We start from the raw sequence: 16,177 nt of genomic DNA on the forward strand, positions 1-16,177 counted from the left end.
ACAAACCGTAAGTGTATAGTCTAAAAACAAAATGTCAAATGCTTGTTCTGTGTTGTTCAGTAGAAATGGACTTCACACTCATTCATACACATGCTCACAATACTTCACACATTTGCTTGTGTTAAATGTTATAATGTCAGTGTTAATGTTGTGGTTTTATTTTTAGTTTGTTTAAAAAAAAAAAAAAAAAAAAAAAAGAGAGAAACTATTAACTAATTGTACAATTATTGTAAAGTATTGTTTTTGTGCAGTAGTTTTATACAATATACAGAATTTACCAGACAAAATAGTCAGCAGATGTTCAGTGGTTTATTTATAAACTCTGTACCTGCTAATGCCATACTTTTTCTGCATTTCTTTTCACATGCATGTTACTTTTGAATGTTTTCTCTTGTTGTAGTTTTTAATAAACATTTATCTTTTGATAGTCATTCTGTGTGTGTTAAAGTGATTTTATAATGATCAAGATTTGTAGATTTAATGCCTAGCTCAATTTTGGGTTCATTTTAGCCTAGCAGTGTAGTAATTTTAAACCATAAAAAAAGCAACCCAGCATGCTGGGTCAATGATTCAACCCAACTTGCTGGGTCAAAACAACCCAGCGTTGGGTTCGTCCCTTTTTTACCCAGCGCTGGGTTGCCAAAATAACCCAAATTGGGTTGTTTTTAACCCAGCATTTTTTAGAGTGTAAGCTGCTATAAGAGCCTCTGAGTCTCTGAGCCTCAAAAGTCAGTGCCATGTTTGTTGGAGATTATTAATTCATTTTCTAGGCTTTCTGGTTATAAAGTTAACTGGTCAAAGTCTGAAGCTCTTCCTTTGACAGCTTATTGTCCTGTGTCATTTTTCCATCCCGCTTCCTTTTAGTGGCCCAAACAAGGTATAAGATACCTAGGCATTCTCTTCCCTCATAAACTTAAAGATTTAGTAAGGGTGAATTTAGAACCATTATTACAAAAAATTTCAAATGATGTAGGGAGGTGGTCATCACTAAATTTGTCTCTTTGGGGCAAGGTGAATGTTCTTAAAATGAACTGCCTTCCAAAGGTTAATTATCTACTTCAGTCAATCCCACTAGAGATTCCTCTGCAATATTTAAACAGTTTGATAAGTTAACCAAGTCATTCCTTTGGAATAAAAAGCGCCCACGGATGCATATGAGTAAGCTGCAACAGCCGGTTGACAAAGGAGGATTGAGGCTTCCCAAACATTTGTTTTATTATTACGCCTTCAGCTTAAGACATTTAGCTCATTGGTCTCTCCCCCCAGAGAGGGCCCCACCTTGGTTAAATGTTGAATGAGCTATCCTACCTCCCCTTCCACCACTACAATGCTTGTCCATTAAATTACCTCGAAAAGTGCAGTCTCACCCAATAATATCACATCTCCAATCAATTTCGAATAGAATAGCAAAAGTATTTAAGTTTAATCCCTTCTTGAACACAACTTCAAGTATTTGGTTGAATCCCAAATTGTGTATAGGAAAGTCAACTTTTTTTCTGGAAGGAATAGATGAAGAATGGTATTTTGAAGTTAGGGGATGTTTATGAGAATGACACTTTGAAATCATTTAGCCAATTAACCCAAACTTTTGGCCTTAATAAAATGCAATTTTGGAGATATTTACAGTTAAGACATCTATTATGTGGGATTTTTAGGACTGGTTGTCAAGCTCCAGGACAGGATAATATTTTGTCTATAATTCTAACAGCATATGGTAGAGGACACAAAGTTTCAGTATATTACAAATGGTTAATGGACAAGGTAGGTTGTAGTTTCCATTCTGCACTTAAAATGGTATGGAGTAAGGATTTAAATTGTACATTTAGTGGTGAACAGTGGACTAAAATCTGTCGAAATTTTAAAGTAATGTCAAGAGATCTTGAAGTAAGACTTATACAATTCAGAATATTAAACCGTTTTTATTGGACCCCGAGTAGGCTTTTCAGGCTTGGTCTGAAAGACTCTGCTGAATGCTGGAGATGTGAGAGTGAAGACGGAGACCTGATGCATACTCTGTGGTCCTGTTCTAAAATACAAGAATTTTGGACTAAGGTTCATAATTATATTCAAGATGTGTCAGGATGCTGCTTTTCATTCTGTCCTAATATTTACATCTTAGGAGACCCAGTTTTATTAAGTGCTGATGTTGAGATGGCTGAATGGATTCAAATAGGTATTATGATAGGGAGACAAATTATTATGAGGGGATGGCGGTCAGCAGGTTCACCATCTTTTCAGGAATGGGTTGCGGAACTGGGGAAGGTGGCCGCATATGAAAAATGTCATATAGATTACTCGAAAAATAGAGGTTTACGAGAGAAGGTGGGGTAGATATTTGGCATTCCTTGAGGTTCTTTAAAATCCCTGTGGTGAGATGCATTGTAAGAATGTAAATGATTTATTCTGTTATAATTTGTGCTGTCTTTCTCTTTTTTTAATTTTAAGTTTATTAGATATATTGTGTTTGTTGTTTGCAATTTACAAATAATTGTACCTGACATGTTGTTTGGGTGGGCTAGGGGGAGGGGTATACGAAACATTTGATTATCTGTAAATTGAATATACTGTTTGCCCATTGAAGAAAAATAAAAAGTATGAATCATAAAAAAAAGAAACACTGATGAGAAGTGACAGACACACTTCCTGAGGCAACATCAGCAATAATAGCAGTATTACATTATGTATGCAAAAGATATAAATGTATTTACATATAAAAAGAACATATCTCAGTGACATTTGAATTGCCATCTCTTCTGCCATGGGCATTATTGTGTCTGAAACAGAGAAACAGGTAAGCATTTTTATTATTAATAAAAAAAAAATATATATATATATAGCATACGGACTGAAGTCTGCAAAGGATGTTTATTTCGTAATAACACATGGGACTTCCATGACATGGAATGTGTTACATTTCGATAAAATCTGTGCAATTTAGAACTTTTATTTTTAAAAGTATAGAGACAAAGATTTGGGTGGGCTCTTATTTTGTAATTCCACATCAGATAATCCTGAAACTCTGCTGCTAGCACTGTGGCAAGGTGCACTTTCAATCAGAGGGGAAAGTGGTCTGTGCAATCTAGAACTTTTATTTTTATAGCTTCTTAAAGTAGAGACAAAACAACAAATAAATCAGATTTGGGTGGGCTCTTATTTTGTAATTCCGCATCAGATAATCCTGAAACTGTGCTGGTAGCACTGTGGCAAGGTGCACATTCAATATGATGTGAAAGTGGTCTGTGCAGTCTAGAACTTTTATATTTATAGCTTTTTAAAATATAGACAAAACAGTGTATAAATCAGATTTGGGTGGGCTCTTATTTTGTAATTCCACATCAGATAATCCTGAAACTGTGCTGCTAGCACTGTGGCAAAGTGCACTTTCAATTTTATAGCTTTTTAAAAGTAGAGACAGAGAATATATATATATACACACACATACATACATATATGAGAGCTATGGTAAAAATCACGTTCTAGACGAGCACTGCCATTTGGATCAGTTCTCTGACGCTTTTACTGTAATACGCAGTTTATGCGCGACCGTCAAAATAAAGTGGCGGCTAGATTGACCGTGCTTTTCGACTTGGCGGCTGGCCTGACCGCAGTATATCGATCCTAAAGTGCATTTTTAACCATTCATTTAATATATTTAGCAACAAATTAGGTGCATAAAATAAGCCTCTAAGAGGAACAATAGACAAACAGTGAATTATTGTCAGTGGTGGACGAAGTACATAAGTTGAGTACTTGAGTAAAAGTACAGATACGTATAATAAAATATTACTCCAGTAAAAGTAAAAGTGCTCCTCTTTCAATTTTTGAAAGTACAAAAGTACCCGATTTTTTTATGTACTTAAGTAAAAAAGTACTGATAGATTTATTTAGCAATTTTATATAGGCTACTTAATTGAATTTTATATTAGCACATATTTTTATAATCCTACTGCTCAAAATACGGTGTGTCGCCGTGTGCGGGGAATAACGCAGGAGGAGAGCGGAGATCCAATACGTGCAGTTTATTTGAATAATCCAAAGTAAACATAAAACACAAACACAGGGAAACAGCAGGAAACCAGCAACCACAACAAATGGAACGGAATGACTATTGCTGCGTCCGAAATCGCATACTGGTTAAGTAGGTACTACATTTAAATATGAACGTACTACCCGACCGTTAAAAAGTACGTTCTATATAGTATGAATGTGGGTAGTATGAATGGAATTCGGACGTACTACATCCGCCATATTGATGTTGTCACGTGTCATGCGTCGTCACAACAGCGCGAAATTTAAAGAGACTGCTCCACTGCACGAACACCAGCACCGGCAATGTTCGGCGTTTTAACGTTGATTGGACAGACAGCTCAGAGAAGGCGTTGGTCAGCTGCTCGCAGATCACGGCTTCGTAGACAGCTTCTAGATTATTTGTCAAATAACGTTTCGATTTACAATGTTTAAACTTTCAATAAGTCATCCGTTTATTTAGATCGTGTTAAACAAGTGTAATTTAATCACAATAAACAACGTTTTTTCCTGAGGTACTTACACTTGAAATGAGCCGCGTCTCCACCTTCCGCCATTTTTCGAATACAACGCATCCTCTCCCGGAGCCTCATGGGATGGGAAAGTGTCCATGGTATGCGTACTACAGAATTCGGGCGGAAGCAGTAGGTCATCCGGGTACTTCTCGCCTACTGAATTTCGAATACTATGAATTCGGACATACTACTCGCCTCGCATACTGTTTTTCGCGTACTATATAGTAGGGAAGTATCCGATTTCGGACGCAGCATATGTAATCACCGACAAGACACCAAGGGGACAACCAAACTTAAATACACAAAACAAGCCAATCAGAACACGACAGATGTAAATGACAGACAATGACGTGAATAACATGAACAGGAACCGGAAGACCAAATATGGGCACACACTGGGAAAACAACCACAAACAGTCCAAATGGCACACAACGGTCTGACAATACCTGGGATTTTCCCAAAAATTACATTTTTGTTGTTGATATGGACTATGTTAATGAGAGTGATATAGTAATATTCAATGTGAAGCTTACACTGCAATGTACCTGAGAGAAAACAGATTTGACAATCATATTCGGACTCTGCATCATTAACACAGATCACAAAAAAAGAAGGATTTGTCACATCACAACACGGAAGGAGTGTATACTTCATAAAATTGTGGAAATGTGAGTCTTTTTATATAGGGTATCTTAGCCAGCATATAATCAAAAGTCCAATGTTTTTGGGTGCAGCCATGTATGAGTGTTGTGATATGGTTCCCCAGCGGACATGTTTGAAGACCGAGGTGTAGGCTGGGTAATGTAGTTCCCTGACCTGAAAGTCTACAGCGTTAAAATGAGGTATTAGTTACATGTGTTTAACAACTTTGTAAAAACAAAAACATATTTAGACTAAACAATTATATTGAAGAATAATACGAGATACGTACGCTAAAACAGACTTGACGTGTGTGCTGTAATGGAGCAATCGTTGTGAAGCGAGATACCAAATAAACCAAATAATTGTCTTTATCTTAAGAAAAGTCAATATGGTCCTGCTCTCGCTGTCTGAATATTTAGTCTCTGCCTGTGTATGATGTGGCCAGATTTTTACCAATTGTTAGCTCATGTCTAACGATCTGCTCATTTTTTAAGTTTCATCTTAAACTGTGTAAGCAGGAACTTGTAAAAATATATTTAGCATTTGATAAGTTGGTCAATTGCTCATCCATAGCTTTATCTTACTGTGGTGTTATAATAAATTTCCGCAGTGGTTGTACTTAGAACGCTTCAAATTGGGCCAGGTTTGTTTTAGGAACATTCCCTTGTTTGCCAAGCTAGTCTTAAGTGATATTGTTCACATTGAACAGGTTAATGAGCTCTTTCAGCATCTATACTTGTAATAATGCATAAAATAATTTCATTAGGGTCTCAGCTACAGCTGAATGATAAAACAAACTTAAGGATGTTGTTGGCAGTTTGTGGGTGTCTGAAAAACTGTGTGTGTGTGTGTGTGTGTAAGGCAGTTTGAAAGAAAAAAATGTTTTGGGGTAGAAATGTTTTGCTACATTTGCTACAGATGATTTTACTACAAACTATAAGCACTCTAACTTAAAAACATAACAGTGTTTTTTCCCAACAAACCGGTTGTCGACATGTTAAAAAAAAAGTCAAATTTTGTTGTGTTTTGACTAGAAAGTCAGATATGGTATATAAAGTAAGTCTTTTTTATTGCTTAATATGATAGAATCATGATGAATTTACAAGGTTATGTATTTATACAATAATGTTTCATGAACTTGCTGGTTACTGTATACATATTCAAGAGAATAACCTCAGTTGTCAATCTAAAGTTTTTTTAGTCTGCATTACAAATATCTTAAAAGAAGAGGCTTTCGTACATTCTATTTTCATTTGTCTCAGGACACTGTTACACAAAAACATGCGTTTTAAACTGCTTTAACAGTAATATTGAACTTTACAAATATTTTACACATATTTAACATTTTAACACATCTGTATCAGTAAGATATTAATGTCATCACAAACCGTCAGACACATCAGCTTGGGTGATAAGATGGGTCTTATTGAATACCTGATCATTTATTCTAACAATTATTTGATCAAATCTTAGTAAAATAAAACTATAAAAGACACAGTTGTTTGTATTTTAATAAAATAAAGCATTACAGTGTGACAATAAATATGCTGCATTTAAACAGCATGGTTAATAATACCATTTTAAAATGAGAAAGAAAATCTAATCTGATGTACAAATGGGGTCACTTATTGCACCTTGTTTATGACTTCTTTTGTTGCAGACAAGCTTACGACAGCAAATATTTAGTCTATTTAGGTTTGTAAGTGTCTCTTGCACTCAGAGGATCATTTGACAACTTCTAATCCTCATCATGGCTTTAGGGGTGAAAGATCTAAAAATCTACAAAACTAAACTTATTTGTTAAACCAAAAGTTACATCGTTATTTAATCATATGGTTTTCCATTATCATGTGGATTTTGCGTGCATGTTTGTGTTTGTTATGTTTGTGTTAACATTTATGTTTGCATTTGAGTTTGCATGTATGTTTGTGTTTGTGTTTTAGTTGCATGTATGTTTGTGTTTGCATTTATGTTTGCCATTTTGTATTTAAGTTTGCATGGATGTTTGTGTTTGCATGTGTCTTTGTCTTTTTGTGTTTGTTTTTGCATGTATGTGTGTGTTTGTTTTAGTTACATGTATGTTTGCATTTGCATTTTTGTTTACCATTTTGTGTTCGAGTTTGCATTTTTAATGTTTTGTGTTTGCATTTGAGTTTGAATGTATGTTTGTGTTTACGTGCGTGTTTGTGTTTTAGTTTGCATGTATGTTTGTGTTTTAGTTGCATGTATGTTTGCATTTGCATTTATGTTTGCCATTTTGTGTTTGAGTTTGTATGTATGTGTATGTTTGTGTTCGAGTTTGTGCTTGTGTGAGTGCTTGTGTACATGTCTGTGCTTGTGTTGAGGACTGAAAAATCTAGGAGTGAATATAAAGAAATAACAAACAAACAAAACAAACAATATTCACTAAAATGAAACAAGAATTTCCCAAGAGCATACACCGGTTTGTTAAAACAATCACCTTCATCCCTATTTAAGTTTGTTGTTATCAACTTCTCCTTTATCTATCTAACCTCATCCTGAACATCAGTTTGAAGCCACATTCACCAGATCCACATTATAAATATTTCTGTTTTTCTTAGACAAATATTTTCTTCATTAACTTTACCTAACAATTTACCAGATGCCCTCACACAGATCCAGCTGTGTGTTGTAAAAAAGATTCAGTGCACATCCTTTGACCTACTGAACTTTTTGGCAAAGTTCACAACACCAGTAGACCCAGCTGCGCTCACAGGTGTATACCATAAATGTTTGGAATAGATATCCTTTTGATTACTGAACATCTTAGAAAAAATATCTGTTTTGATCACTGAACTTTACCTGACACAGCCCCACAAAAAGTTAAAAATGCCAGATCCCCTCAATTAGACTGTAAATGAGTCGCAAACTCTCAGAAACCATCTTTAGTGTTTTACAACATTGGCTGATCTGATAAGCCATGCATCGCCGATCGTAGACCCCCACACACCAACCTCGCTGGTTTATTGGGCTGTGGGATACAAGCTATTTACATGTGATGATGTTAAGTTTAGACAATTAACTACATGCGCGTGAACGTGTTTTAACTATCAGAAAGCAGGTCTAACGGGAAGAAAATCAGTAACTAAATAAAATAAACTAAAATAAAGAAACATTTTCCTGTGGCTTAGGAGATGTTTGTTTGAAAGGAAACTGGTATGATATTTAAAATGAAAAACTACTTGTATTAATGTTAAACAAGAAGAATGCTTTCATCAATTAAGAAATGTCATAGATTTATTAACCCTGAAAATGCATTAAACTTAACTTAAACTTACATTTTTTATAATTCATGAACAAAAACATTTTGTAATATGATTTTGATGTACATTTTTCATGGTAATGCAAGGTCTGATTTTAAAATGGTTTTCAAAAGATACATTTTGAGATCCTAAGTTTTCAACTGATATATAATTTCTTACAATTTCTAAAACATGATAGGGAAAAAGCCTGCGAAGAAAGTCTTTTTTTTTGTGACAAAGGTCAGAACTCCTGTTATGATGTAGATTTTTGAGGTGTATTCTTGTCATAAATTAATCTATTACTTTTCCTACATAATTTGTAGCACAAACAGTGGGCAAATATATATTTAGGAGTCTTAGACCTTTCCAACGATATACAGTTTTGTCATGATTAGATTAGGATATATTTGTAATATGGTGAAGTAAACTTAGGCGTCCCATCTGTGCGGATGGTTGACAGTTTAGTAAAAGTCTTTTTTTTTTTTTTTTTTTTAAATGTTTATTTTGTTTAATTCTTTTATCATACATTTGAATCTTTGCGTTGGCCTCTGCTTACGGCGTTAGGGGGGGCGGGGCTGGACCGTTGCGTCCCTAACTTCATTTTGAGTTTAGGCAGGAAGGGAGAGGATGTATTTTCATTGAACTGTGTAAGATGTTTGGTTCTTTTTCTTCTCTTTTACTTTAACTCTTGTATCCTTGTACCTTTTTAAAAGTGCGACATTTTTGACAACTATCGTATGCTGTTTTACAAGATTTGTCTGATACTTTGTTTTGTTTTGTTTTGTTTTGTTTTGTTTTAGATCAGCGTAAGATGTTCAACACTTTTTATTTTCTAACTTGTAACAAACTCTGCCTTTTTAAAGTTGTAATGCTAGACTACAACATAGATTATATCTTATGCTGTTGCTGGTATTTGTTTGTTTTAGATCGGTGTAAGATGCTCGACTCTTTTTCTTTTCTTTTACTTTAACTCTTGTATCAGCAACAAACTCTACCTTTTTTAATACTGCAACAGATTTTGACAACTACCGTATGCTATTTTACAAGAACGTGTCTGATACTTTTTCGTGTGTGTTTTGTTTACTTTTAGATCAGCGTAAGATGTTCGACTCTTTTTCTTTTCTTTTAGTTTAACTCTTGTATCAGTAAAAAAAACTCTACCTTTTTAAAAATGCAATGTTACGAGATTTTGCTTTTGTTTTACATAGACGTGTCTGACTGTTTTTTGTTAGTGCTTAACGATCGCTTAGTACATTTTTTATTTTTTTTAATTTAAATATATCACCAAAATTGTTTAACAATACATAAATGCACATCTTGACCTGCTTTACTGTTTCTGGAAAAACACAGTCGTCAGTGTTTCTATTGTATGTGAAAAAAACTTAAATAAAAACAAACCCTTGATCCCGTTTTACCAATCATACATTGTTTCACAATTAAAGTTTAAAGCACATAGTTTTGAACAGTTTTCAACGGCCCGCTTCACAAAACACTTTCCCAAACAGTAAGATAACCCCCGGACCTGTGTCTAACAAAATGTTAGAGTATGATACGTACGTCATAAATAAATCATATGTAAGTGTGATGTGAGCTCCTATCCACCACTACTAGCCCCTGATGTTTTGCCACCAGCCCCAGATGTTTTCAAATCCTAGAAACGCCCCTGCCCTCAGGAATACCCACAAGACACAAATTGCTTCTGTGAGAACCACACTCCAGATCTGTGCACTTAGCCTGAAGTGCCGCAATCTCGTTCTGTAAGGAGGCCACAACATTGTAGAGCCTTCGACATTGAAGCGCAAAGTTCGGAAATATCCCTCCAAAAGTAAGTCAAAATGTGTTGTAACTTGTGTAGAAAATAAATATAGCAATCAGTTTGCAGAGCTCCCGACCTTGTGACTTTACATGTTAGACGTTAAAGTAAAAGTCCAACTTTTTTATTTTTAAACCTTTTTTTTCAATATGGCAACATAATATCACACTCTACAATATTTCCATAAATTAATCTCTGACAGAGACCCCTCCTCTATGTGTGTATAGTTATTAGGCATGCTGACATCATCCATAACAACAAGGTCAGCCCCGCCCATAATTTTAGCTTAAGACTTCTTTCTATTCCTTAATAAAAGTTTGTCTTAGCAGCTTTGTGAATAGTTTTTAAGAGAAAACTCTTAGCTAAATTTTTTTACTGCTATTTAGAAGAACTACTAGTGGTACGATGATGTTTTGTGAATGGCCCTGGTTTACAGACACATAAACATGTACTAAAATTGTAATTAGATAGAAATAAAACATGAACAATTTGAATAAAATGTAAACTGTGTAATTTTTCCACAGTTGTGCGGTGAATATCCTGAAACTACCTTACAGTTTGAGAACCACTGAACCAAATGATACTCAAAAGAAACACAACACTCATGAGATAGATGCTTTTGTAATGCGTTACTGATTCAACAGCAAGAAAAAGAGAAGAAAAAAGGTAAACTATAATCAAGCTTTTATTTTTCTGTTAAATACTGATTACTTTTAAGTTTCTGTGAAAGACTGAGCTCCTCTGTTGCTCCGGAGACAGATTATAAAGAACATTTATGGATGGAGCCATCAGCACACACGGCCCACAGCATTCCCAGGTCAAAGCTCACATGCTTGTGGCCACTGGGACAAGCAGTCATCTGTCGCCACTCTGTGCCAGCGGGGTTGGAGCGAGTGACGCCAATTCTGCAATAGACAAAAATGATGGTTTCTTGAATACAGCATAATCATTCTTGATCAAATTTATCACTTTTGTTCAAACAACCTGTAATAGTATGACTGTTCAGCTCACCTTTGGTATAACATCCCTTGAGAATTGACACCAAAGACTCTGCCATCAGTTGCTACTTCAATCATGGCCAGAGCTCCAGGAATATTCACAAAACTGCCAGACCCAGAACAGACTTTATCAGAAACATCCTGCATGAAATCAATAGAGACACAATCCATTCAGTCACATCAAGAAACTTTTCCTTTTTTTTTTTTTCTGCTTACACTCTTAATTTCACTCTTACACTCTTTATTTCTTTATTTTTGATATACATTTTGATGCACTTGAACTTGTTCTCCAGTTTCTGTATTTAACATCATGTTATTACCTTCTTGATGTAGATTTGGTCATTTTTGTTCACTCCCCAGCAGCTGTATGGACCACAGCTATAGTACTTCAGGCTTCCACTAAGTTGAACCCAAGAAGAGCCGGATGGCCATGGCCAGTTGTTGTTAGAATCCATATTTGCGCAATATATATTGTCATGCATATTGACACCTGCAAGGATCTGATCACCTCCAGCATCCACCTGTTTGAGAAGCCCTAACAATACAGTACAATCAACAGTTTGGATGAAAGAAAGTTTAAATGGAAATTCAATAGTAAGATGATATATTTGGGACCATGGATTTAAAATATCGGCTTCAAATTAAGATAATGTACATTACTGACAGATTAAACCAACTTAGGCTCATTGGACATACGTGCCTCTATATACATTTCTGCAAACCTGAAAAAACGTACCTATATGTACGAATTACTGCAGTTTCAGGTTAAAATGAACGCTAGATGCAGTAATTTTGATTCCTTTTCACACATAGTATGATTTACAAGCAGAGTTTTGATTAATAAAGCCTAATTTTCAGACGATTACTACTGCTGAATATTATATTACGGTTTTAAAACAATTTTAACATCCTGCGCGATATGAAAATTGATACTTTAGAACGTTGTCGTCACATATACAGCTTCATATACATGAGCTTTCTAACATAACCAGTTTCCTCACTAGCTCGGGCGATACGGCGTTGCACTTAGGTGATGAAGAGTGCCGGTTCGAACCCGTGAAACTACGATTCGACAAAACAGCTCAAATCTGAATGAGGAAGTAAAAATAACACGGCTGCATCACAAAATATATTTTTTAATCAGTTTTGCATTTGTTAACACTATCGGTTAGGTTTAGGGTTGGGTTTGGTGTAGGGGATATCTCCAATAAGACAGAGCATTAACCTTTAGCGAAACGCCCTGGATATTTGAATTCTGAACAGCTGGAATACATACCGCAAGCAGCATAATAAAAATACAGCAATACGTGCCTGTACCAATGTAATAAAAACGTGCCAAGGTCACGTATTGAACGTGTGTTTTAGCGCCACTCTCAGGACATTTCATTTGAAACTGCCACAAAACGTGCAGTAAGGTACGTAATTACGGTGTTGCAGAAATGTATGTAGTGGCACGTATTTCTAATGAGCCTGGGTTGGATTAAACATGTATTTTCTGTAATTTGTGCTTTCTGTAGCTACTCACCTGGAATCCAAACGAAGGAGCCACCATTAAGCTTTACGATTTTGTTCCCTGAATCCACCCCCAGCTGACCAGCAGGACCAACACTGAAGTGTGTTAGAGATATGCTGATCTTTGTGAAGACATTATCAATCAGGACAAACGCTTCATTTTTATTGTTCACTCCAACCACGGAGCCTGACCCAGCGTCTATCTGCTTCAGGTTACCGCTCACCACGGTACAGACTAAACCTGTGAAAACATGGTGCAAAATAATCAATGATTGCAAATACAGTTTTTTTGTTTGTTTTGTTTTTTTATATATAAAGTAAACTAGCAAATGTTTTTTTTTTTAAAATTATGTTACCAAAACACAGAGAGTGGAGAAACTGGCAGCAGAAGAGTAGCAGGATGCTCTGATAAACCTTCATTGCTCCACGATACAGTTTGTTGTAGGCGACTACCACAGCATTCTCAAGTTTATTCTCAAGGTCATATTTATACGGAATACATTCATGCAAAATCAAACAGGATGTACTGTTCATCCAATCAAAGTACTCACAGGTCTAACAATACCCTATATGGATATTAAGAAATATATCAAAAAGATCCACGTGCGAGTATGTACGTTATAGTGTGTGCTCTGACTTCACATTTTCTTACAGTTGTGATATTGTGTCTAATATTTAGTTCTTGTTTTGTCTAGGTGTGTCCCTGATGTGTACATAACGAAAGGAAATTACCCAAGGGCAGTCTTACACAAGAACAGTCTGAAGAGAAGCCCAAGAATTATTAACAGACCTATTCAGAGTCAGAAATCATTTAAGTGAATTCAGCGAAAATAAGAATAAAATATAATCAGTAATTAAATGGAGACATCCTTCTCTTGTTAGGTCAGGTTTCAGCAGTCAGTGTGGATTCTCCTCCTCTGAGATGCAGGTAGGCCCAATACTAGAATCTCTGCACCCAGAATGATTGCAGATGCCACTGAGTAATAGTTTATTTAGTCAAAATGTGTTTCCTGATTTGATTAAAATAAGCAGCTGTAGAAACTGGCATCAGCAAAACCCAGGTGCTGCTCCAAAATGTGGCCACCACCTTTGCTCACCATCCACTTTCTTAATGACAGAAATGTCTTCTCTGGAAAATAAGAAGTAGAAATGGCACACTTTTAAAAGGAAAAGCCCACAAAACCATCCATCCATCCACAAAACCAGCTGTTCTCTTACCATGCACTATCAGTCTCAGGGTGGTTGGCATGCTCATGGTCTTTCTTTATGCTTCATTGCAGTTACCTTTAAAACACACAAAAAACTGCAGTACATTTTAAATTCCATTAAAAATGATAACAAATGAATTCTAGAACTAGAAAGGCAGCTAACAGTTAGCCATAAAACTTGTTTAACCTAGCTAATGTCACACCCCTGAACTGTTTAGTTGGTTTCTCCCATCAATTCCCCCTACAGCTTTGTGCGTTTTGGTATTTCCCTTATTGTCTGCACCTGTGGTTGTAATCAGTCTGTGTATTTATAGCGTGTGTTTGTCCCCCTTTCCTTGTTGGACGTTAATGTTACTACCCTGTGTTCCTGTGTCTCCTGTGTTCCCTGTTGGAATTATTAAATACTTTTCGTTTATTTACATCGTTGTTCGTGCTTCGTCTAAGCGTGACAGAACGTCCGACCGACACAGTTTTTTTTGCGTATTCCTCCCTGTTTTGTTTATCGCGTTTTTTCAGTCTTTTGTTTCCGTCGTGTTTACACCAGTTACTCCATGAAACTCGCTTCCATCAACGTCCCCCCAAGGAGGGGAGAGGCCATTCTGGGAGGAAGAACCATCTTTATCTTCCAGGATGGCAGGGATCTTGAGGACTACGTGGAGGAGTTTATTAACATTTGCCATCTTGCTAGCTGCGATGACATCTGCCTTATGGAGGGATTTTGGTGTGGACTGGATGATGACCTCCGCTTCGTCATGCCCAAAGGTGAACCATGCTGGACCCTAACTCAATATATTAACATCTTACTGAGTGCTTGGGGTTCAGAACTCTGTCTGGACGAAGCAGAGGAGGATTACAACCCCATCCAGCCACACCTCGCAGACGCCTCGCAGCACGACCCGGAACCCAGCCAATCACCACCCCGATACGCGGAGCACGAGCCCGAGCCCACCGCAGACGGATCCAATGCTACCAGCGCGACCCAGGAGCCATCGCCCATCGGAGCGACAGAGCGAGCGATCGCCACGGAGCTGGAGGAATTTGTGTCTGACCAGGTGCGAGAGCCGGCCACAGAGCCTGCGACGGTGGACGTTCCTGATGGGCGTGAGGGTGCTGAGGACAGCACCGCCCACTGCACCACCGCTGAGGGTGAGCAACGCCTGGATCTGGGACTAATTTTTCTGGAACAAAATTTGAGTAATTTCTCTGAAGATGTATATAAAGATATGCCCATTCTCCTTCCACCATCTAAATTACCTGACTGCCTGGATTTCCCACCCGCCCTCCCTCTGTCTATTGTTTCTGCTGCCTCAGTCCTGCCACCGCTGTCTCCTGGCAGCCCATCTGCTCACCCTCAGCCCACCATCTGTGCGGTGGGTTCGCCGCAGGTCTGCCAGTCTCCATCAGTGTCATGGCTGGAGGATCCCTCATCTTCGCCTCCAGCCTCTGAGTCCTGGACTCCACCTCGGCCCTTCGACCCTGCGGCTCCACCCCGTCTCTCAGCTCCCTCGTCTCCACCGTCGCCTGTCGGTCCACCAGCTCCACCGGGCTCCATCGTCCCTCCGGCTCCACCCTGGTCAGTCGTCGCCCCACCTTCGCCTCTGGACTCCACTCCTCCGGCTGCACCTCGTCGCTCCGTCCCTCCGCAGCCATGATGGAACCCCACCTGCTCCGCCTCCGTCGGTCGGCCCCATGGTGTCGTCAGCCCTTCCTCCACCATGGCTCCTCCCTCCATCGGCTCCACCGTGGGGTTCCATCATGGCTGCGGCCTGGGTCTCACCTGGCTCCTCCTGCTCCAGCCCTCTCCTGTCTCCTCCTTGGCTCCTCCCTCCATCATCACCTCTTTGGACTATTCCGTCACCACCCTGGACTCCATCTATTGCCCTTCTCCCGGGAGTCCGTCCTCCGCCGAAGCCCCCTCCTAAGACTGTACATTTTGTTTTCCTGTTTGTCGGCGCGAGGTCGCGCCTTCCGGGAGGGGGAGGTAATGTCACACCCCTGAACTGTTTAGTTGGTTTCTCCCATCAATTCCCCCTACAGCTTTGTGCGTTTTGGTATTTCCCTTATTGTCTGCACCTGTGGTTGTAATCAGTCTGTGTATTTATAGCGTGTGTTTGTCCCCCTTTCCTTGTCGGACGTTAATGTTACTACCCTGTGTTCCTGTGTCTCCTGTGTTCCCTGTTGGAATTATTAAATACTTTT

The 16,177-nt window shown here is 37.9% G+C and overlaps 1 protein-coding gene across 3 annotated transcripts in view; it reads right to left on the bottom strand.

The window, feature by feature from the left end:
* LOC127171652 (fish-egg lectin) overlaps window positions 1-13,232 on the bottom strand; it is a 214,884-nt gene extending 201,652 nt beyond the window's left edge. Inside the window, exons 1-5 of one of the 3 annotated variants that reach the window (XM_051120424.1) lie at window positions 13,127-13,232; window positions 12,784-13,011; window positions 11,579-11,793; window positions 11,272-11,399; window positions 10,928-11,165 (exon numbers count right to left, since the gene is read on the bottom strand). In XM_051120424.1, coding sequence (XP_050976381.1) covers window positions 11,021-11,165; window positions 11,272-11,399; window positions 11,579-11,793; window positions 12,784-13,011; window positions 13,127-13,190 — 780 coding nt within the window. In that variant the 5' untranslated portion in view covers window positions 13,191-13,232 and the 3' untranslated portion in view covers window positions 10,928-11,020. Of the gene's footprint in view, window positions 1-10,927; window positions 11,166-11,271; window positions 11,400-11,578; window positions 11,794-12,783; window positions 13,012-13,126 lie in introns of those variants that run through there. The other 2 variants (XM_051120426.1, XM_051120425.1) reach the window with 2 other exon arrangements.
* Window positions 13,233-16,177: the final 2,945 nt, after the last annotated feature.

Source organism: Labeo rohita, chromosome 10 (assembly GCF_022985175.1).
Source record: "Labeo rohita strain BAU-BD-2019 chromosome 10, IGBB_LRoh.1.0, whole genome shotgun sequence".
NCBI lineage: Eukaryota > Metazoa > Chordata > Actinopteri > Cypriniformes > Cyprinidae > Labeo > Labeo rohita.